At 40.4% G+C, this 25,462-nt stretch overlaps 1 protein-coding gene across 1 annotated transcript; it reads right to left on the bottom strand.

The window, feature by feature from the left end:
- Nucleotides 1–487: 487 nt before the first annotated feature.
- Nucleotides 488–25,077, bottom strand: LOC106607188 (carbonic anhydrase-related protein 10). The gene is made up of 9 exons (XM_014203883.3): nt 24,641–25,077; nt 22,475–22,549; nt 16,239–16,384; nt 7,067–7,252; nt 6,219–6,314; nt 6,006–6,078; nt 3,619–3,773; nt 3,302–3,476; nt 488–2,667 (listed from the first exon to the last, which is right to left on the bottom strand). The coding sequence occupies exons 1-9, from the start codon at nt 24,696–24,698 to the stop codon at nt 2,645–2,647; spliced, it is 987 nt and encodes a 328-aa protein (XP_014059358.1). The 5' UTR covers nt 24,699–25,077; the 3' UTR covers nt 488–2,644.
- Nucleotides 25,078–25,462: the final 385 nt, after the last annotated feature.

Raw genomic sequence — 25,462 nt, forward strand, 5'->3', positions numbered from 1 at the left:
TTGTTTTTATACATTTTTACAAATTAAGAAAAAATGAAAAGCTGAAGTCGCTTCAATATCAGTATTCAACCCCTTTGTTATGGCTAGCCTAAATAAGTTCAGGAGTACAAATGTGCTTAACAAGTCACATAATAAGTCGCATGGACTCGGTTTGCTATAATAGTGTTTAACATGATTTTTTAAATGACTACTTCATCTCTGTAACCCACACATACAATTATCTGGGTCCCCCAGTCGAGCAGTGAATTTCAAGCACAGATTCAACCACAAAGATCATGTAGGTTTTACAATACCTCACAAAGAAGGGCACCTATTGGTAAATGGATAAAAAAGCAGACACTGAATATCCCTTTGAGCATGGTGAAGTTATTAATTACAGTTTTGATAGTGTATTAATACACCCAGTCACTACAAAGATACTGGCGTCCTTCCCAACTCAGTTTCCGGAGAGGAAGGAAACCGCTCAGGGAATTCACCATGAGGCCAATGGGGATTTTAAAACAGAGTTTAATGGCTGTGATAGGAGAAAACTGAGGATGTATCAACAATATTGTAGTTACTCCTCAATGCTTCCCTAAATTACAGAGTTAAAAGAAAGGAAGCCTGTACAGAATACACGTATTCCAAAACATGCATCCTGTTTGCAATAAGGCACTAAAGTAATAATGCAAGAAAAATGTGGCAAAGAAATTAACTTTTTGTCCTGAATACAAAGCATCACTGACTAACAATCTCTATTTTCAAGCATGAAGTTGGCTGCATCATGTTGAGGGTATGGTTGTCATTGGCAAGGACTAAGGAGTTTTTAAAATTAAAATAAACAGAATATAGCTAAGCTTTCCAACAGACACTGGGAGACAAATTCACCTTTCAGCCGCACAATAACCTAAACACTAGGCCAATTATACACTGGAGTTGCTTACCAAGATGACATCGAATGTTCCTGAGTGTCCTAGTTAAAGTTGACTTAAATTGGCAAAAGAATCTATGGCAAGACTTGAAAATGGCTGTCTAGCAAAGACCAATAACCAGAGCTTGAAGAATTGTAAAAATAATAATGGGCAAATATTGTACAATCCAGGTGTGCAAAGCTCTTAGAGAGTTACCCAGAAAGACACACAGCTTTAATCGCTGCCAAAGCTGATTCTAACATGTATTGACTCAAGGGGTTGAATACTTTGTGTTTTATTTTCCATTTAATTAAAAATAAAAATGAACATTTTTCTTCCATTTTGACATTAGACTATTTTGGTTTCGATCGTTTCCCTAAAATTACAATTCAATTCATATTACTTTGTCAAGGGGTGTGAATATTTTCTGAAGGCACTGTATATACTTACCTCAACTACCTCGTACCCCTGCACATTGATATGGTATATTGGTACTTCCTGTATTTAGCTTAATTCTTGTATGTTATTTCTCTTGTGTTTTTATCTTCTTGTTTTACTCTGCATCGGTGGGAAAGAAATTGTTAGTAAGCATATCACTCTAGACCTGTTGTTGTATTTGACGCATGTGACAAATACAATTGTATTTGTTTCGTTGACACAAAACAAGGAGATTTACCCTATTTAATGAGAAATACAATTCCCAGGAGAGAGCGCACACACACACACATATACAGTCATGTACACATGCGCGCACACACACACACAGACCCACATTGCCTCTAACGCCATACACAGCTCTGAATCGAAAATGAGGATAAATAATTGATAAGGAATGCCTTGTGACTGCTTAAAGAATTTGCAGACAAATCACGTCCCATGCTCTATTCAGTGCTAGACAATATACAATTCTTAAACAGCATATACTATATAGGCCTTATGTAAAGTGTTATTTTATCATAGATAATTCTCTGAAACATGGTAATTGGGCTGCTATCATTGAAATAAACAGAGTGAATGAAATTGTAAACAATTAAACGGAGAAAAGGCAAATGGCCGAAAATGGCTAGAAAAGTTGAGCAAATACAGTATAAAATACTGGATCTACCAAGTCTATGGCTAGGAGTGTTTCCTGACTATGTGGCCTGAACAGGAACATCTTGTGCCCTGGTGTTTTACTGTGGTCCAGAGTTTTTCCTGGTTAGGTCACATGGTCAGGAAATGTTTCTGCATTTGTGAAATTTATTCAGTACACCTTTTGCTTGTGACATGGTTATGTAGAAGCTTTCATCACCAGAAGCACCCTCTTATCATATTCCGATTCTTAGCTTGTTGTTAGATCTGATGGAATGCTGTTGGTATCAAAACACGTTATGGTTGTATCTGTGATTACATTTAGCTCATTTCAAGAAGTGTTGGTCCTTTGGGATCTTTGGGTACTCAAGTGAATCTGATGATGATGATGATGTCATAAAAGAGGTCCTCATTGTCTCCACTGCAGAGGTCAGTAAATGGCGGAGCCTGCTGAATTTCCTTACAGTCCATTTCCATAAGCTCTGTAAAAGAATTACATTTGTGCAGCCTTAAAAGTTACACTTTTCAATCTTTCCTTGTCTTACTTTGCAATCTCAAACATATTCAAAAAACAGCCTCTCTGCTGATAATGTAGTATTTCCACATTCAAATAAAGTCTTGAGAATCAGGATCCCATATTTAGTTTTTATCCTGTTGTATTGTACAGCATGTTCATCTTTTTCCTACTTCAGAAGCCACTGGTTTACTGGAAAGAGAACAAAGAGATGTGGAGGTTAGCATGAACTGCTTGAACTGGAAACACAAAGGCAATGCTTGAGACTTAGAACCTACAAAGAAACTGTTCATTTTGAGGGACGAGGCATTTCTCTATAGACATCTCAGAACTATAGAAGACTGAGCCTGTTAGCTTGCACGAATCTTGCCATTATCCTTCGACCTCTCATCAACAAGCTATTTTCGCCCACAGGACTGCAACTGACTGGATGTTTTTTGTTTGTCGCACCATTCTCGGTAAACCCTAGACACTATCATGCGTGAAAAGCCCAGGAGGCCGGATGTTTCTGAGATACTGAAACCGACGCACCTGGTACCGACGATCATACCACGCTCAGTCGCTTGGGTCACTGGATTTGCCCATTCTAATGTTTAATCGGACTTTAACTGAATGCCTTGATGCCACTGTCTGTAGGAGCGAACTATTGAATATATTGAATTTCTAAAAACACAAACCGGTTTCAGAATGCAGTATGTGCAGTTTATATTACTATGACAAACTTCTTTCTCACAGTCTGTTTTTACCAATACCTGAATTTTACCGGAAAGTTTCAAGTAACCGTGTTGATTGAATAAAGATCCTAAACACATGCGTTCAGACACACCTCGATACTGGGGCCTCAGGGCACGGTTGTTGGGGCAGTCCCGGCCCTGCTTGCTGAAGTTGATGTTGGTGCGGATACAGCGCTGTAGGAGAGGCTGGGCGGGCCGCGTGTTGTCACTCATACTGAGGAATATCTTATATGGCTCATTCTGACTTAGCAGTCGCAGAGAATGCATCTAAAGAGACGGAGTGAGAGAAAGTTGGACAGATAAGGTTTATGGTAAAGAATCTACAGTTTCAAATACGGCCAACTATTAAGTAACTTCTGGCAAACATGAGTTAATGTTATTATTGAGTCTATGATCGAGGGTGAGTTACCTGCATCTGTGTGACGTACACAGGTTTGTTCATGAGGATCCAGGTGGCTGTCTCGAAGCAGGGCGGGATAGTCATGGAGCCATCGTATGTTATAAAACGTGTAGTGTCTGGATATAGATCTGCTATGTTGAGCCCCATGAGTAAGAATGCGTCATCTAGAGGTGGACCAAAACAGAGGTAATCCGATTCATACTGTACCATCCTCAACACTTTATACACTGTATTACAGAATAATAATAACACATTTCATTTGTATAGCGCTTTTCATTACAGTGTTATCTCAAAGCTCTACACAGGCAAAAAATAATGATAATAAAATAAATACTACAATAAAAACAAATCAAGGCAGGAAATAGCAATAGTAGGCTAGTTGCTAAAATGATTTTTCAGATTAGGACATAAGAAAGACAGTCTGTAGAAATGTGTTTAAAGACCCGTTTTAAAATCTCTTATTGATGGAGCGGCTCTCAAATGGTCAGGGAGAGCATTCCATAGGCGAGGGGCAAAGGAGCAGAAGGCTCGGTCCCCCATAGTACGGAGACGTGTCTTGGGGACCTGAAGCAGTGGTGAGTTCCTGGAGTGGAGAGTGCGAGGTGGCTCATTGATATAAATGATATCGGTGATGTAGGTGGGACTCAATCCATTCGAGGCTTTAAACACTAGGAGGGGGATTTTAAAGTCAATATTATAGTTGACCGGTACCCAGTGGAGTTCAGCAAGGATGGGGGTGATGTGGGCTGACTTCTTGGTCCTGGCAGGAGTCTTCTGGAGAAGTTGTAGCCTCTGAAGTGATTTGGTTGAAAGGTCCCCGAACAGAGCATTGCCATAGTCGATCTGGGAGAAGATGAAGGCGTGGACGAGTTTCTCTGCATCTGGCTGGGAGAGTGATGGTTTGAGCCGGGCAATGTTTCTTAGATGGAAAAATTATGTTTTTCAGATATGTTTTATATGGGCATCAAATGACAGAGAAGGATCAAACTTAACTTCCAGGTTAGAGATGACAGAGGACAGATGGATGACTTGACCGTCACTAGTAGGGCAGATGTTTCCAGCACTGGTGACCTGCTTGTGTGTCCCAATAAGCATAGCCTCAGTCTTGCTGCTGTTCAGCCGGAGGAAGTTCTCTTTCATCCATGCCCTGATGTCATCTAGGCAGCTGCCAAGTTTTGCTAGGGCTGAGATGGTGTCTGGAATGATGTAAATATATACTTGGGTATCGTCAGCGCAGCAGTGGAAGTTGATGTTATAGACTCTGAGGATTTGGCTGAGAGGGAGCATGTAGATTAGGAACAGAATAGGACGCAAAACGGACCCCTGTGGGAAACCGCATGTGACTGTAGACTCCACCGATCTGGACTCTCCAATCGGGATGTATTGCTTCCTATTGGAGAGGTAAGAGGAGAACCAGTTCAGAGCAGTTCCAGAGACTGCAGTGTGCTCTCTGTGATGCCGCAGGAGGATGTTGTGGTCAGCAGTGTCAAAAGAGCACTGAGATCTAAAAGAAGTGGGAGGCTAGGTGATCCACATTCTGCAGCCATCAGTAGGTCATTGGTAACTTTCACCATAGCTGTTTCGGTGCTGTGCAAGGACTGGAAACCTCACTGGAAAACCTTGTTCAGCTAATTGGAAGACGGATGGGATTGAAGCTGGTTTGCAATCACTTTTTCCAGTACTTTTGATAGGAAGAGGTTGGAGATGGGCCTGTAGTTGGATAAGAGGTCAAGGTTGGGTTTCTTCAGTAAGGGGGTGACTGCATCTGTTTTGACGAATGATAGTACCTCCCCGGTCAGCAGGGACTTGTAATACAGTATAACATCAAATTATTATAGTAATGGGATACAAATAAAAGGATGATTAGTGATTTATTTAATGTAATTTGTTTAATTTAATGAAATGAATGAAAAAGGATTTAAAATTAAATTAACCAGACTTAATGAAAAGCATAAAACTGAAAGAAAAGAGAGTTTGGGTAGAGGCTGTTAATACTAACTATAGCAATGTTACATCATTGTGTCTTTAAAGGAATGCCAAGTTTCGACATTCTGAAAGTGCCACAGAGTTATTTCTGTCGGTTAGAAACAGGAGATGACTCAAACATCTCTCAGGGTTGGGGGCGGTTTCTATTGTTACACATCTTATCTATTGAACCAGGAGGATCACATTTGTAATGTTGCTGATTAATTCAGAAGTTGGAATGAATATCACTCAATCTCTGATTAAGTCAATCTCTGGCAACCTTCCAATTAGCCAAATTAATTCAGTTGCTAGATATTCTTTTTTATGACGGATCCAGAAATGGAACTGACTACTATTCTATCTGTGACTACTGTAGATTTGACAATGTGTGTGCATAAACCCACACATCTTAAATGCCTGAGGGTGCTTACGTTTGTATGTTATTCTCGTGATGGTGTCTCTGTTCAGCATGCGATTCAGGAATACATTTGGAGACTCGGATATCTGAGAGGGAAGAGATTTAAAAGAACATAAAATATTCAGCATCCGCAGCACAGTCCCATGGGAGTCTGAATATAAAGACCACTGTCACTACAATAGAACACCACAGAGAAGGAGATTGTCTGCATCAAGCACAAACTGACCTTTATGAATATAGACACAATTGCTACACCATTGGGGCTCTTGGCTGCCTCACTGTAGTTGGCATAGAGTTCCTGGTTGTAGTGTATAAGTTGCACCTGTAAGTGAGGCGAGATAAAGACAAAACAAACAGTGACTCCTTCATTTCCTGGTGTTAGACCATGTGAGACAGAAATGTGAATTTGTCTTGCACATGAAAGCATTATGTCAGATTAAACTAATCTTATCCATCCAACCCCCACTCGAAGATAAACTCAAGAAATTCAGGAATGTTTTACTTTGACACTTATCTGCTCAGTAGAGTTTGAATTTAGAACGGGATTCAGCTCTAATTATCTGGGCAGCTGCTTACTTTTGGCAAGATATCTTCCTCACTTAAAAATAGGGATTAAGGACTGGAAAGTGTTTGCTAAATCTAATTTAAATCGAGACAGACAAACTCAGTTTGTCACCCGATAAGTGTACTGCTTTTACTTTCTTGTCATTATAATATCGCCCTCCTCCACTGTAAAAACCCACTGCCATTTGTCGATCCAGCCTTCAATTACATTGTTAGGATGCAGATTGCTGATGCTCTTCTACCCCACCCTTCAAAGGCCCTGTAAATGTGATTAGTGGACTGAGTGATAGAGGTAGCTCAGCATATTTTATCATTATCCGTTTGAGGAAATCTTCCACACAAACCAGCCTCGGTAGGGCTGTGTAAAGCAGTGAAGCCTTAACTGTAATGCAAGTTTGATTGAATTGAGCTCTTAGTCTAATGAAAGCAACTTTCAGTGGATTGGATTGTTTATAGACACAACAAAGATAAAGATAATCCCTCTCGGCTCATTGGCTCGTTCCCTCTCACCTCTGCAGGGAAGGATTGTCCATTGAGCAGGTGCTCCGAGCCCTGGCCGTCCTCGCTGCCGAAGTGCAGGCGGATCTCCTCCAGCCGGTGACTGTAACCCAGAGGCCCACCGGAGATGTTCACCAGGTGAGCCTTGTCTGGCCGCAGCGACACGTGGCGCCCTGTGTTGTACATGGTGCCTCCCATCTGCACAGAAAGGAGTCAAGTGAGGTGTGGTGGATGTGTGGTAAAAGAGAAGGGGTGCAAGTTTCTCACCTGAGAGACCTCTACAGAAGAGGAAATGGAGATAACTAATTTAATACACTGAACAAAAATATAAACGCAACATGCAACAATTTCTAAGATTTTACTGAGTTACAGTTCATATAAGGAAAATCAGTCAATTTAAATATATAAAAAAAATGATTAGGCCCTAATCTATGGATTTCACATGACTGCAAATACAGATATGCATCTGTTGGTCACAAATACCTTAAAAATAGGTAGGGTTGTGTATCAGAAAACCAGTCAGTATTTGGTGTGACCACCATTTGCCTCATGAACGACACATCTCCTTCGCATAGAGTTGATCAGGCTGTTGATTGTGGCATGTGAAATGTTGTCCCACTCCTCTTCAATGACTGTGTGAAGTTTCTGGATATTGGCTGGAACTGGAACACGCTGTCGTACATGTCGATCCAGAGCATCCCAAACATGCTCAATGGGTGATATGTCTGGTGAGTATGCTGGTCATGGAAGAACTGGGACATTTTCAGCTTCCAGGAATTGTGTACAGATCCTTGCAACATGGGGCTGTGCATTATCATGCTGAAACATGAGGTGATGGCGGCAGATGAACGGTCTCACCACAGTATCTCTTTTTGTTCAGTGTAATTATTTATCATTTCCATTATGGGTAGAAAAAGAAATTGCACTTTCCCATTACTGCAACGTAAAATTATAATATTCTTCAGGCTCATAGTCACAGAATAATCCTTTGGGATGAGATTTTTAAAAGGTGGATTAAAATTAAAAAATGAGAAAATCATCTTCCAAATCTCATATCATTAAGGAAGCAGGTGAAATGAATAATAAACTGAGAAACCAACTCTCACGTTGTTTGAAGTGACACATCGAAATGCCCAACAGGTAAAGGAAGACCTTCAAAGCTTTGTTCCATTCTTTCATATAAAACTAGGATAACATCAAGACTTATAATGAAACGAGAGGGAGGTAAGGAGAAAAAGTGAAGGGAGGGAGTTCAGTGTTATGCCCGTGTAGATCTTGATGGAGTCATTTATCATAGGGTGATCCACTTAGTTCATTTATTCAGAGACAAAAATATAGAAAAAATACAGAAAAATATACACAACAAATACTGCCGATGGTTAAATGAAGTTGGAAAAGCAATATATTTCACTTGACATGTTTTTTTAATAGCCCTTTAAACAGGGGCCCATTCTACTCCCTCTTAGTGCATAATGCATGTAATCAAATGAGCAAAATGGTGAGAGCTGAACATTAATTCAATTCCTCAACAGTGTTATGTATTATACCAAATCTTCCACTGACACCTATTCTAATTACTAGGCAAAAGAAGCACTCAGCTGGCACTGAGCTGGCACTGAGCTGGTACTGGGGCCAATACTTTGTGCATGAGAAGATGGCAATATGGGTTCGGAGTTGTAGGTTCTGTTTTGGGGATGATATAATCTCTACTGTCTAGTAAGCAAACAAATGTGATGAGGCCCTTTGGGATGTGATAATGTAGCTGGCTTGCTTTGTCATAAAAATATGTTTTCACTAAATCCACCTATTGTTCCCTGAACAGCCTTCAAAATCCTTCTGATAACAGTGGTGCCATAAAATCTGATAGACAAAGATATAATAAGAACATTTGAGTACCCACTTAACAGTGCATTTAAGGTACAGAATGAGTACCTTGAATGAGTAAGTGTGTCCACATTTTTGACTGGTACTGTATATATATATTTTAAAATAGTTGCAGACATATTTTAGGTCATATTACAGTTTTTCACAGGGTAATGTTTTTTTTTTTATAGCAGCAGATGTTTAAAGTTTTTCAGTTCCTGTATTCATCTTGTATAGCGACCGACTATACTCTAAATCAGTGCTTTTATACTGGCAGGGTATGGTCACATGGTCACTCAATCCAACTAAATTAAATCTCTTCACATAACTTCAATTTATTAAGAGTAGCATCTTTCAAATGCTCTCCATTCTGTGCTGTCTCACTGACACCACAGACTAGGCCTACCTAACAGGCAGAAATTCTGCAGATTAATCTCAATTCCATTCAGATTCACAATGATCATTGATTATGACAACGCACAATGCTCTAGCTACCTTGAATGCAATGTATTTGGACGTAAAGTCATGCTAGAGAAGGATCTGACACAATAACACTCCTGTTGACGGATTTAGCGATTTTGCTGTCCGCTTTAAGCATTCCCAAACAGCCCATAAAAGCTGCTTACCATGAGCAAAAATCCCCCCACGCTTCATTGAGTTAAAAAGGCTTGGGACTAATTGCTGTTCTGCTTCAGTGAATTGAGTCCAAATGTTGAGGGCTTACATTTGGGGACATTTGATTATAATTTGAAATTTGTTTTGTATCAGGTTAGGTAAAACTTTTCCCCTCTGCTGTACAGTGGACTGTCCCTCAGGCTTGAGAGATAGGTTCTGCAGTGCCTTCAGAAAGTATTCACACCCCTTGACTTTCCACATTTTGTTGTATTACTAAGTGGGATTCAAATGGATTTAATTGTCCTTTTTTTGTCAATGATCAACCCAAAATACTCTGTCAAAGTAGATGAAAAATGTGTAACATTTGTAAAAAAAGAAATCCTACAGTGTCTGGTAGAAATTAGACTGAACCAGGTTTTCCTCTAGGATTTTGCCTGTGCTTAGCTCCATTCTGTTAATTTTTTTATCCTGAAAAACTCCCCAGTCCTTAACGATTACAAGCATACCCATAATATGATGCAGCCATCACTATGCTTGAACATATGGAGAATGGTACTCAGTAATGTGTTGTATTGGATTTGCCCCAAACATAACACTTTGTATTCAGGCAAAAAAATTGCTTTGCGGTATTACTTTAGTGCCTTGTTGCAAACAGGGTGCATGTTTTATTCTGTACAGGCTTCCTTCTTTTCACTCTGTCAATTAGGTTAGTATTGTGGATTAACTACAATGGTGTGGATCCATCCTTAGTTTTCTCTTATCACAGCCATTAAACTCTGTAACTGTTTTAAAGTCATGGTGAAATCCCTGAGCAGTTTCCTTCCTCTCCGTCAACTGAGTTAGGAAGGATGCTTGCATCTTTGTAAAGACTGGGTATATTGATACACCATCCAAAATGTAATTAATAACTTCAGCATGCTCAAAGGGCTATTCAATGTCTGCTTTTTTTTTATTTTTTACCCATTTACCAATAGGTGCCCTTTTTTCCGAGGCATTGGAAAACCTCCCTGATCTTTGTGGTTGAATCTGTGTTTGAAATTTACTGCTCGACTGAGGGACCTTAGAGATAATTTTATGTGTGGGGTACAGAGATGAAGTAGCCATTCAAATATAAAGTTAAACACTTATTTCCCATAGAGTGAGTCCATGCAACTTATTATGTGACATGTTAAGCCAATTCTTACTCCTGAATTTATTTAGGCTAGCCATAACAAAGGGGTTGAATACTCATTGACTCAAGACATTTCAGCGTTTCATTTTTACTTAATTTATAAAAATGTCTAAAAACATAATTCCACTTTGACATTATGGGGTATTGTGTGTAGGCCAGTGACATAAAAAATCTAAATGTAAACAATTTTAAATTCAGGATGTAACAGAACAAAATGTGGAAAAACTCAAGGGGTGTGAATACTTTCTGATGGCACTGTACATGTCATACCTCACTTTTATGCAGAACGCAAGACTCTCCCATTATTATATAAATGAAAAGTAAATTGCAGTGACTGCCCTCAAAACAGTGAGAACGGGAGGTAGTTTTGGTTTTCCACCATGTTTTGAGAAGAGAAGTTAGACTAGCTTTGATTAGATTATTAAATCCCCCCTGAAAAATACACATTTTACGTTTACACCATTTAGCAGATGCTTTTATCCAGAGCAACTTACAGGAGCAATTAGGGGTAAGTGCCTTGCTCAAGGGCACAGCAACAGATTTTTCACCTAGTCGGCTCGGGGATTCTAACCAGTGACTTTTCGGTTACTGGCCACTCTTAACCGCTAGGCTACCTGCTGCCCTCTAACTGTGGCCTTTATACGCTGAAGTGAGCTCCTCTCTGTGGGGAAACTCATTCTATGCAACGAGGCACGTCTACTGGCTCTCAGGGGCGGTTCTGGGGGGACGGGGACGGGGGGGGGGGGACGGGGGGCCAGTGCCCCTGTGACAACAATTTTGGACCCCCTTGTGACCCCCCTAAATGTGGAGTATGAAATTATTTTTACATAACTAATTTTTGCTATCGTTCTTTTTTTACATCCGTTATTAGACAGTGGCAACGCGGAACACTAATGATTATGAACATGGTCTTTTGCCTGCTAATGCCGGCAATGCAGTGAAGAAAACGATATGACAACAATAACATCTAATGTAACTGGCCCCTCTAACAGTACAACTGGCCCCAGCTTGGCCCCCCCAGTTGAAATGGTCTAGAACCGCCACTGCTGGCTCTGTTTCAAAGTTGGGATTTTACTGAACTTCACACACACTCAGCATGAGATCCACAATAGTTGTATAATGGAGAGAATTGTGTCTCTGGCTAAACACGAGCAGCAGAGAGAATCTCCAGTAAACACACATTGACAGAAACACTGCCTGTTCCTGGCAGTTCAATGCAGTTGGGGTGGTAAAGCAACAGAAGGCATGTTATTTGTTCCGCCAACACAGTAAGGTTACAATATGCAAAATAGGTACACAGAAATCCTCACAAAATCGTGCACGAGAAGCGCACCAGTAGCTCCCATTTTGGCTGGTTAACCATCATTTTGCAACATGAAAGACAAAATATGCTAAAACGTCTCAGCCAATAAAGTGTGTTTTCTAAATTCCTTGTTCATGGTGTCTGTTTGAATGTTGTGTGGACCTCAGACAGCCCCTAAACATCTTTGTTAAAGGGATTCTCAGTACTTTTGTATATTATTTAGCCAGTAGTTCTGAAAGTAGCACTCACGAGCCAAAAGAGGACCCCGAAAATGATGTACTGCAGATACGTGCACCACGTCATTGCTCTAGCTCTGCTGTGTGGCATCAAGTGCATCTTGCTAGCTGTCACTCATATGGCGAGGGGCTGAAGCTCATTGGTTGAACTCAAATTGCTTAGGGGGCAAATGTAGGGGAAATGGTGCAGCACAGCTTCCAGAAAAACAGTTGCTTTCAACTATGGATTTCGTGGATAATTAAGGTAAGACGGTAATTCTGCTCATAGATTATGCGTTTATGAACTACATATTGACACATCCAGCCCAAAGATGTAGGTTTAAAAAATAATTCCTACTATGCGGTGCATTTTCTGTCCCCAGGAAATATCACTTCTTATTTGGTTTAAAATGTGGATTCCAAAAGACTTGAAATATAAGGTCAGGTATCCTTTACCTTAAAAACACAAACATATGGATCTTGAAAGAAAATTCCTTTGAACATTTTTTTTTAGTGTGGATGTAGGCGTTTTTGCCGTGTCCCTGGGTGTTACTCATCAACTTCCAGGAGAAATATAAGCCATAAAATAATGGAAGGCATGTTACTTTCTCCACCAACACAGTAAGGTTACAACACGCGAAATAGGTACACAGAAATCCTCACAAAATCATGCACAAGAAGCGCACCAGTAGCTCCCATTTTGGCTGGTTAACCATCATTTTGCAACATGAAAGACAAAATATGCTAAAACATCTCTGCCAATAAAGTGTGTTTTCTAAATTCCCTGTTCATGGTGTCTGTTTGAATGTTGTGTGGACCTCAGACAGCCCCTAAACATCTTTGTTAAAAGGATTCTCAGTACTTTTGTATAATTTCTATATTTTTTCATTATTTTATAGTCCTAGTTAAATTCTCTCTCAATAACTTTCTTCCATGATTATTGTATTTATTATAATTTTATTTAATCCTGTTCAAGTGTTCACCATTACGATATGATATACTTTATTGTACATTTAAATGGAAATTCATTCTGTGACACCAGAATATAAATACACAACACAATATACTACATGCAGTACAAAAAACTGGAAAGTTAGTACACAAATCACACATTTACATTTCCACATATTCAAAGTATCTGTGGCCTACTGACCAGCCCTGTATTGGGCCTGCATCTGTCCTATGTCCCACTGTTCAGCATCTTGCATCTGTCCTATGTCCCACTGTTCAGCATCTTGCATCTGTCCTATGTCCCACTGTTCAGCAGCCCTATGGCTGATGGAATGAAACTTGCCTTGCTCCTATTCTTACTGAACAGTGAGACCCTTAATCTCTTTATGCTAACTCAATCTTGCTCACTCACAGAGCTATGGGTAATTTAGGCTCCAAATGTCCACCCTGCTAGGTTACACCCTGTTAGGATTATGCACCTAACAGGTTGGAAAATGCACCAACAAAAAAAAAGTGCCTGAGCTTGACCAATATGTTTTTCTGAAAGTCAAACTGGTAGAATACAGAAAGATCCAAAAGGCACCGCAATGTAGGAATGAGTCACCAAAGTTCCGGAGCATGTCTTTAAGTGGTGACACTCTATGTGAAGCCTGTCAGAATGATGAATCCTCCTGTTATTTGACCCAACACTCACCTCACCCACCTTACTTATCCTTTAGTCTCTGTCACTCCTAAACCACTTTGTACTCCCTCCCTTCCTTGAGGATTCAAAGTCTGGGATTTGAACATAATTGAAGCTGTGACAGACTGAGGACATTGAAGTCCTTTAACCTTCGAAAGGAACTAAGGTAACTTTTATCTTATCTCAAACTTGTCTCATGATAATAGCAGGCTGTCAATTTTCTGGATAAACAAAAAAAAATAAGGATATTCTAGCCCTGAATTACATTACTTGAAATAGGTTATGCTGTATAATTGCACCAATATTTTCAAAGGACCGACATTTCCCGACTGACAGTTTTCCTCATGGGTGCTTTGCAAAATGCCAACTTGTTGCCTACTAAATGTTTTCTATGAGCAACTGTTTGAGCTTTACTAGGGTAAGTTAATGAGAAACTACATCTTCATGAGTGAATTTGGTGACAGTGTGTGCGAGTGAGTATGGCTTTGTGGACATCATGGGAGCAAGTGAGATAGGAAATGACTAATGTCCTGCAATTGACTGTCGCAGCATCCAAATCATTACTAAATGTCAACACGTTGAAGTCAATTCAAAGATGCTGTGAACAGAACCCTTTATCAAGCAAAGGCTTATCACCACAGTTTCATGTTGTCTTTTTTCATGACAAAGATTGCCACACTAAATCGCTTCTTCGGATGAATTGTCTTAATCAAGTATCTAAAATGCAAATTGCTATTCATTCGCGCCTGAGCATACAAGTTGAAAATATTTCCCTAATATTCAATTGAAGTGAACAAATACACTTCTGTAAAAGTGCAGTTTTTGGAGTGCAGCAACTGAATCTTATCGTTTGATCTTTGACCATAACAAGTCTATTTCACACTTTCTCTAACAGTTAAATGTCTTTACAAAACAGTTTCCTCAGAATCTCAGCATCCCCTCCACCTGAAGTTTTCTGTGGTAAAGTAAGACTCCTCCACAAGGTCTAACATCCCAAGTGCTTAATAACAAGATGGAAATTAATTTACACAACCACCTTTTTCAAGCAACCGCCTTTCATCAAGCTGTAAATCCAAGCTCAATGTTAATCAGGAATAACATGTATTCTACTTGTGTGTGAGCTGAGTTTGTTTGTGTGTGGTGCTGTATGTAGTGTGTAAATGGCACATGACAATATTTAAAACTAAAATAGTGTATACATCTCAATAAATAGCTGCAAGAAAAGAGGCGGTTAACTGGGAGAGTAAACATGTCCATCTGTTGATGGATATGTATCTGGGAGTATCGAGTAGACGAGCTGTGGCGAATGTAAAAACATCCTGACTAACTTCATTTGTCCCCTCTCCCACAGTCCTCCCACAGACACACGCCAGCACAGATGGCCCAGCTCTCCGCGCTCTCGCTCAGCAGATGCACACTAGCATTAATCATAAAACAAGACTTACAAAGACAATTTAACTCTCTCTTACATGTACCGTTCTTTGCCAATCCTCCCTGGCTCCTTGTGGTATTTTTCTGATTCAAACAAAATGAGAGTACGATTCATGGGAACCAAATGTTGGGGGAGGGGGTGTGGGGGAGGTGGACTGTCTTAATCAAAGGTTTTTGTCCTCTGAAAATTGGCCACCACATACCTTACAGTAAGTCAATTTTCATTCTTACACAACACTGCAAGGAACCAAAAGATACATAAATAAAATGTAATTGCATCACATAGGCTCGGTAATAGTTAAATTGTCCCCATTTGAACTACAGTACTGTGTGTAATTCTGTTGTCGTTCTCATTTTACATGATTAGGGATTTCCCCTATTCCCTAGTGGACGTTATGCCCTGTGGTGAACAATGGCCATGCCCCCTTGTCCCCAGCTTGCAGCTTGAGCTTGGGGCATCCTGCCAACACCCTTTGATAATGTTAGTGAAATCCTACAATAAATACTATCTGCTATATGGGTCATTTGATGGGATCGGGATGGGAGAGATTCAGATGGCAACTGTGAAAGCAGAGCATGATGTACAACTAAAGGAGAGCCATGGGGCCAGATAGCAGGGGTGTGGCTAGTGGCATTTAGAAAATTCAACATGTCTGTGTAGTCTAAAGAATTCTGAAAGAAGATTTTTAAATTTGATGTTACTTCATACTATAAATCTATAAATGTTTATTCTGTAAACAGAATTTGTCCCACCTACACCTTGTTTTTATGATGGCTGAGCATACTAGTCCTCATTACACATTATAAATATAATATGAATACACACAACTGGATACCAATAATAGCCTGCAGATGATCAACGTCTCCTGAAGTTTAAGTCCTGATGCCCTTCAGATCTACAAGCTCAAGAGTCATCAGTGAGTTCAAGATCAGGCCTTCCACAATCTTCTTACCTTGCTGCGTCCGCCTGTGTTGAGACGTAGAGGGGTGAGGAAGGGGTCAAAGATCATGTGACTGGTCTCAACGTTGACCGGCGACTGCCTCTTTCCCATGGCACACAGGTTCCAGGCGGAATTCACTAGCCCCCAGAAGGATGGTACTGTGGACAACAAGCACAGTGAGTTCAGTTTCCTTTATCATGTGGATGTCTAATATCACGTTGACGTGTGAGATGACTAAGTTCTTAAACAGAACTTGGACTATCAAAACTTTAACAGGAACCACTGAGGAGGAAACACTGAGTAAGGAAACGAAGTAAAGATATCCCTTTAAAGTCCTTGCCTTACTGTAACCGAAACAGCAGCAGTTACAGTATGGAGTATGCCATCAGCACAACATTCCATATTATGATTGTACAGTACTAGGAAGAGCTATTTTGAGAGGAGGGCACGTGAGTAATGCCAAAGTTGATTATGTATGTATGTATGTAGATCCTACTATGGATTTAGATAGAATCCCTCTATATCAGAATCAGTTTAAATGCTTCCAGAATCTGATTTAAGATCAGCTGAAATAATCTTAGTTATCCCTCCCTCGTTACTTGCACATGACAGAAGGGACTGGGGAGAACCCCTCCTCTCCTCTTAGTGTGGCTCAGAGCCTGGCAGTGGCACAGGAGCAGGGCAGCTGTGACAGATGTGGCAGGCCTCAAGAGTGCCATCACTACCCCTTTCTGACAAGCGTGATGTCACCCAGCCGTGATTACATCATGTGGGTCGGCTTGAGTGGAGAGGGCCGCCCAGCTGTGAAACAGATGAGGGTTCAGGACTTTTACACTCTCTTCCTTAGCACAGGGATTAGAGGCTGATACTCATCTGGACTGCTGGACGGAGACTCCTGGGACAACCAGTACTTTTTCATTGCTTTTAATTCATGGGCAAGGGGCATGCCTTCTGGGCAAAGCCCAATGGTGGTTAAGGACTATCAGATCAGCGCCACAACCCCTTATAGATATTTCTACAATAAGAGGAAATCATGACTAGGAGTCAATTTCAGAATTAAGAATCAGCTAATGAATCAGCTAGTGAATCTGCTAGTGAATCAGCTTAAACTAGCAAATAAGCAATGGATTAGGCACCCTAAGCTGATCAGTGACCTATATTACATGCTGATCTTGGCCAAACTACTCTTAATGCATGATAATGAAATACAGTAGATGAGGATCTGGAATGATGTTGGAATTTCTGAATTTCAGCAAAAATCATGTTGCATATCTTCCTGCTTTCTGAGCCACCACATTGTTTACCAGTTGTAGCTGCATGTGTAGTGGGTTCAATATAGTGTTAAAAAAAAACACAATGTTTAGTAAAATGATCACAAAATGAAGCCTAGGCATTTTTAACTAAACTATCATTGTTTTAACAATTGATCCAGGGAGAAATTGACACTGTTGTTGATAGTTTCGACGGCAGTAATTTGGCAACAATTGTTACTTTTGCCAAAAAATGAGGTAATGTGACATATATAAAAGCCTTTGTGTCCTAAAACAGTGATGTAAGTATGTTGTAATCCCACTCAGTGACATTTGGTGAGCACAACAGTCAGAGGAAAGAGAGCATATGTCAAACTGAGAACCATGCTCAAAGGAAATATAAGATAGCATTACACTCAACTCATGGCAATCTACCTGTTGCATTAACTTGTTAACCACTTTAATTGCTTGTTGGTTTGGTGGAGGAAGAGCGATAAAAACATCTAAATAAATGACGAGGCATTCATTGTTAACGATGCTTCATAGGGCAGATTCAAACAAACGTTATTGTTTTGGCAGCGAAAGGTGCTTAGAGGTGCTCCTAGACATTACGGAGGCTGAGCAGGAAAGACAACAATTTCCATTAGAAAACTCAGCTAGAAAAGTATAAGTATGTCTAAACCCTCACGTGTGAACTCACCCCCTTTACCCATGCTGCCTAGTGCTCATGGTCTCTATTCCAGTACAGGTATATTATTGGATCAGGTAGCAGGTGCAATGCAGTATGTCCCAGCCAAGAGCTGAAAACCAGACCCTACAGTACAACTACCTCTAGGGAGACTTCACAACACGTGTTGGGAAATGCAGCTAATTGAAGTCTAGAGGTTTTTTTCCAGAGCAAAATACTCAGGATATAAACATAACGTTACAGAGAACAAACAAAATTAGAACCTAAATGTCAATGGGTCTGGAGAGACCACTAGGACTGAGGACTGGCCAATTCACAGCAATCACAATTCACAAAATTCACTCTGATTTTAAATCAAAATGACCAGGGAAATCCTCCCCTCAGATCATAGGGATTACATTTCCAATTTTAGAAGCAGCGTAAACAAATAAGACAAAATTGGGACAGGTTGCCGTCTATTGAACCTGCTGGACTGTGCAGAGACACTCCTGACTCCAGGGTAATGCCTTCCTCAGGTCCTGTGGATATAATTACAGTGGAGGAATAGCTGATGATCCATCATGCAGTTAACATCAGAGAGCAGATGTCTTGGGACGTGAGAGAACTACAGATGGAACTACAATTAGTTCAAATAACTTTGTGTTGCAACTGCAATATTGTCTGCCAAATACTAGGACACGGCAGACCTTTTCACTCAGACAACCGACTCTTGAAAACTATAGGCTATGGAGTGTGGGACAATCAGAGAGTGGTGCCGTAAGCCAAGGGGTAATTCCATGGAACAATTTATTTAAAAGGCAGGCGGGTGTTTTGGGTATTGGTGGGCAGGTAGCAATACCAATTCCAAAGGAGTAGCTTGACAATGTACAACAACTAGCTAGATTTCCATCCAGTTGTTGACAGATTTTCATGCAAATATTCTAAAATCTGTATAAAAAAACAACATACACATTTTCTTACCAGAAATATTTCCATCAAGTAACGGACTTGTTTGAGGATAAAAGTCTGTGAGTGATGACGTTATGCACATAAAAATAACTTTTGCGGTTACATTTCCATGTACTGAATAAGAAAATACAGGTTAGATGGGTTTCCATGACATTTTCAACTCTACCGATGGAAAAGGTTGAATGTAAACCTGGTTACTAGCAAGCTTCTGGTTTGACAGGATAATATTCCTAGGTCTAGACCTTATCATCATAGAGGATTTAACACCATCTGATGTAGGAGGTTATTTTGCTCAGCCCTCAAACAAATCAAATCTTACTTTGACATGGCAAGGAGGAATAAGCCACTGCTTTTCTGACCTTTCCATTGAGCATCTTCCTTTATCATAGCTGTAAAATACTTGGCTGGCTCGCCTATAAATGATTTGGTTGTTAAAAGTCTTAAATGTCAGCCATAATCTAGCACCTTCACATAATGTTTTAGCTTTGAAGACAATTGTGTAGCTAGTGTTACTCCAATACCAAACCTTTCCGCTCATCCTCCGGCCGCCATACCCGCAGGTAGAAATACAGCAGCAATATGCTAGAACATATGTACGTTCATCACATTAGTCGGTGGGTGGGAAAAGGAGGAAGAGGGGCTTAACATTATTATAGCTCTGAGTGAGAGCGAAAATGTAAAGTGTGGGTCCTGTGAATATGGCCTTTTAATACCATTAGAAGATTATTGAGAGCATAGTAATCATAATTCTATTCTAGCCTCTTCCCATTCCATTTAAATTCCCTCATAACTCTTTGCGTGGGAGGGATTCTGTTTCTTCCTTCCACACTTCTTTTTTGCCCCTTAGAGTCTTTGCAAGGGCGTCTGTGTATGTGTGTGTGTGAGAGGGAGAGAGAGAGAGAGATAGCTGGCTGTGATCACTAACTTGATGACCTACTTTCCAAGACTGCAGCACATACAAATAATAATACAGAGTTATGCTCCTGTAAGAATATACAGAAGGAAGGTGATACCTTTGTTTCTGACAAAAGGTTCAGTTGAATTGAAATCTGTATCAAAAAGTTAATGGGCCAAGGCATAATTGCACTCTTCTTGAGCCTGTTTAGATCAATTCGATTTCCTTTCTATTTCAAAAAGTAAAGTATTTAATTGGATGGCGCCAAATGTACATTCTAGCTGTAGAGTTTCCCATTTTCATCAAAAAGGGCTTGAGGTGAATGAATGTACAATAGCAAAAACATCCCACCAACTTGGCTTCCACCCATATGACACACAGCACATACACAGAGTCACTGTCACTTGCAGTTGACTGTGTTTGGATGTCTCCTCTCCTGTGTAAAGGTCTCTGTGGTGATAGACAGGAAGCTTCCCTGCAGCTAGGCTGAGAGGCTGAAAGGGCTGATACACTAGCAGGAGGCATAAAGTAAAAGGTCAGGGAGCATCCCACAACCTTCTACAAAAGACTTCCAAAGGCCTCTGTGTCACCTGCTGTGCTTATCTGTCACAGCTAATAAATAGGCCTTTCTCCTCCTAGCCCTGCTGCCCTAAAGGAGAGGAGAAGAGAGGTTGAAACTAAGGTAATCCAATGACAGAGTTACACATGGAGCAGTTGAGGACAGTGCTGGCCCTCGAGGCAGTAGTTTCTGCTGGTTTCAAATATTCTTATAGGAGCCCACTGGCTCATTCAAATTTGCACCCTTCCTTGAGGCCCACATTGACAATTGGGGTGGGATGATACCAGTATCGCGATACTCGTTAGTATCGTGGCAAAGGAAACAAAACACAAAGCGGATTGAACTTTTTTAGGAAAACAGCGCTAATGTTGGAAACAAACATCATTATGTTGTCCTCCAGAGCAGGCCCGGCTCCAGGATAAAGTGACTATGGGTGTCACGACTTCCGCCGAAGTCGGTCCCTCTCCTTGTTCGGGCGGCGTCCGGCGGTCGTCGTCACCGGCCTTCTAGCCACCGCCGATCCACTTTTCATTTTCCATTTGTTCTGTCTTTGTCTTATCACACCTGGCTTCACTCTACCAATCACTTGTTTATTATTTAACCCTCTGTTCCCCATGTTGTATTTGTGAGTGGTTGTTTATTGTTACGTGGATATTTGTCAGGCGCTGCACTTTTGTTTTAGACCGTGTTTTTGGCACTAGTATGTGTTAGTTGCTGTCATATGGTAACCGGTATTACAGTGCACCTGTTTATTATACTCTGCTCTCCTGCACTTGACTTCACCTCCCATATACACGCCTTACAAAGGGGGCAGTTGAAATCGGTGAGGGGGCTACATTTTGGGGTGTTCTTGCATTGGAATTATATTGAATTCTGCTTATCACGCTACACCAAAATAAACATAAAGTTCAAATGCAGAGACGCCCAGATCATTGAGTGCTTTTAAAGTGACAGGTTGGGGCGAAAACTGTAACCTATCTCCGCTACACTGTATCAGTATAAAATAGGGGCCTTCTAGCAGTCATAAGGACAAATATTCAGCAAGAGGCAGGCAGGTAGAGGTGAAAATGAGTGTTGTATTTATTTACACAGCACTGGGGTTTCAAAGATGCCAGTGATATTTACAAATATATATACAAAGTTCTGGCTTCAAAATGTCAGCATTCAAAAGAAAATTAACAGTAAACTGGTAAGTGCAATGAAATAAAATGCAATTCAATAAACCAAAAGTTCTTTATCACAAGTGTTGCGCAGTTTGTGAGCTCTCCAAACAATGTTTCCACATGAGAAATGGTATGAATGTATAATTATATTTAATGTTGTATTATTGAAATGTTACCAGACTACACAGTTATATTGGTCATTCATCCTTCCTCATTGAAAAGGTCTGAGACCTCTATTTTATTTATTGTGCTGTCATTCTACTTCTGTATACTTGTATGTCTGTGCTCCCCTTGATTATGGAGTAAAGAAACACAGGGAGGGAAGAAGATGGAGAGAGGGCTGTGATAAAAATGTCATAAGACCTGCAGTCAGAACAGTAGTGAACCTGAAGCTCCTGCTGCAGAGACAGAGAGCGGAGGAAGCAGCCAGCCCATGTCAATAACACTGCCGAAGAGCAAGAACGTTGGTAACAAGCGAACCCTCCTGGTTAACAACAAATGTTCCCTTCCCAAAACAGAGAGGACTGTTTGGTCTGGCTTTCTGTTACAAAACAACCCACTGGGAAAAGAACTGGTTGAATCAACAATGTTTCCATGTCATTTCAACAAAAATTATTCTATGTGATGACATTGAATCAATGTGGAAAACTGATTGGACCAACTCCGTATTTAATAGTGGGCCATGGGACACCAAGGCTTTGAGTTCATGTGATGTCAGTGTTTGTTCAACATCTAAAATACTTACCTGGAACAAAGCTCCCTTGGACAGCATCTTTGTACGCCCACCAACCGTCATGAATCTTTGGTGAAATTAGCTGTGCTGCAGTAGGAAAAAAACAAAAACACAGTAACTAACATGTCGCTGAAAATGATCATCAACTCACTTGTTAGAACACTATTAACTTTCACTTCTTCTTAAGTCTAATATTACCTTTAAAGAGACAATTAGAGAGATTAGAGATAAAAACTGAATTGAGGCCCTGGCTTTTGTGGTCAGCCTGACCACATTAAAGAGACGTACGGTTTGGAATGTTCAAGTGGATACCTCCATTTAATAGGAGATGTTACGTTATGGTACAAATAGAATAATGGTCTGGTTAATAAGACAGAAATGAAAAGTAGGGAGGTTGGTGCATTGCCAAGGGAAGTAGGGTGCACAAGCATTTCACTACACTCACAATAACATCTGCTAACCATGTGTATGTGACCAATAAAATGTGATTTGATTTTGATTAGGGGTGCTGAGGGTACTGCAGCACCCCCTGAAAAATCTGAAAAAAATAATTCAAATAAAGCAACCAAAGGTTGTGTGTTCGAGTTGGGTCGGGGACAACTGTAGCATTTAAGCTAACACTTTCCCTAACCTCAAATTTTACTGACATGCGACGTAAGATCTCCTAACCTTTGTCCTTACCACAAATGCTAACAAAAGAACAAGAAGCCTGTAATCAGAGCAAGACATCTAATACTTATTTATTTTACCTTTATTTAACTAGGCAATTCAGTTAAGAACAAATTCTTATTAACAATGACGGTCTACTGGGGAACAGTGGGTTAACTGCCTTGTTCAGGGGCAGAATGACAGATTTTTACATTGTCAGCTCAGGGATTCAATCCAGCAACCTTTCAGTGACTGGCCCAATGCTCTAACCACTAGGCTACCTGCAGCCCCATTTGTCCTCCAAGATGCATTATACATTTCATCATACAATTTGTATGATATTGTTCGGCCGGGTAAGACATGTGATACTACACGTCCCCCAATTCGTATGATATTGTACAACAGCTATTCCACTCATAACATAACATATCATACAAATTTAGATCCCAAATCCTATGAATTGCCCTGAGGCCAAGTTGTTGTGGTACAGGTGGTAGAGCACCTGCCTCTGCACCACAAAGGATTTGAGGATCGTGCCCCCTGTCAGTTTTCCTCTCTCTTACTCTCTTGCTATATTGGTGGCAGGCAGCAATGGGATCATTCCGGAGGTTTCTAGGGCGCTGGTTTGCAGATGGGCTCTGTGCGAAAGGACAAGTCTCGAAGGGAGAGAATATTGAAACACTGTTTATGTGAGTGTTCTACTGCCTCTATCCCAGGCCCAGGGTTTTGTGGTACATCACTTGACCTCTGCAATGCTGGATCTTGGGGTCAAGCCCCATGGTCAGATGTTCTTCCCACTAAACATCATGTCAGCGGTCATGAGGGCAAGAACATAATTTATTGCTTTCTGGCAGATGTAAATAAGAACAGAAATAAAACATACTTGAAAAGTTCCATCTATTGACATATTAGTCTCTGTCATAGCTTATTTTCGGACAGAGGCCTCCTAGGATGCAGACAAGATATTCTATGTGTTTGCGATGATGTAAGATGTGGGTAATAATGATATCCATGCAACATGTAAAGAGCATCTGTATGTGGAACACGCCCAATGTTAAATCTAATCTCAGCATTACAAATTTGACAGGCGCAAAGAGATTCTGTAAAATGTTCTCTCATTTGTACCAAACTGGGGGCGGGACAAAACAAATCTATAATCCTAAACACAAATAGCCTATTATATAATATTATGACTAAGATTCACGAGAATGGCTAGATAATCAACGATTACAGTAATTGTGTTGCCAACTCACGCGCAAGTGGAGTAAATATTTGCTTTAGTGACCTTTAAAGACTTGTCATGCTTAAACCTACACTGAAACAATTATTGGTAGACAGCTGCAACACCCGTGCCCTACATTGCACGGTTTACAGTAGCAACTGTATCACCAAAAGAAGACTATTGTGTATTTCCTTATCCAAATACATTTAAATGTGTCACAATATTCTGGGGTTTGTTCAAGCCCTGAAGTTGAGCTCATCACTTCATCTCATGTATTCCATTTAATAACCGCAGGCTTCAAGGCTTACCTGATGTACAGATGAAATATGCTTGAAAAATCAAAAATATTTCCCAAACGATATGCATTCTTCATTCATTCCAAGTTAATTTTGCAAAAGCTTAAATATATTAATTGTAAAGTTTGAGTTCTTAACGATGACAAACTTTGATGAGGCATTTTCCCAAATCCGTCAACTATCCAAGGTGTCACATTCAGAGTGGTGCGCGCTCTGCCAAAATGGTATGTCAAAAGAACGCGCGCCAAAAACCACGACCGCTCAAAACACGTTGTAATGTGATCCATAAAAAAAATATATTCTATAATTACGACACGATGCCGTCGTTCGCTTCGCCATTGAATGTGTTTGAAGACCGAGTACAAACTAAAGCTACATGACTGGCTATCTTTGAGTGGACTCAACTTGTCACTGCGTGCCGCAGACCATCACCACGGCAGACTGGTCTCGTGGACTAGACGTAACATAGTAAACGTAAGTACGGGACAGTCAAATTAGAATAATACTGTATGTTTGGTATGCTTACATAAGATACTAGGTTACTTAAGGCAAAAACGAAAGGAGAGTGGTTGGTTGGTCGTGGTGGATGACGTGGTAGATGAGTGACGTCTAGCAACCCAGAGGTTACATGTTCAAATCTTATCACAGACAGCTTTTGCATTTGAGATAATTAGCAACTACTTACTTATTTTTAGGTACTTTGCAACTACTCAGTAGCGGTGCATGGGTAATATCACTGAGGAAGCCAAGGCAGTACAAAAGCCATATTACAACCTATGTTGTGATAATTGCGTTATTTGCTTTATACGCTATTCGTTCATACGCCACCGTGAT

This window comes from Salmo salar, chromosome 06, assembly GCF_965601325.2.
Source record: "Salmo salar chromosome 06, fSalSal1, whole genome shotgun sequence".
Lineage (NCBI taxonomy): Eukaryota > Metazoa > Chordata > Actinopteri > Salmoniformes > Salmonidae > Salmo > Salmo salar.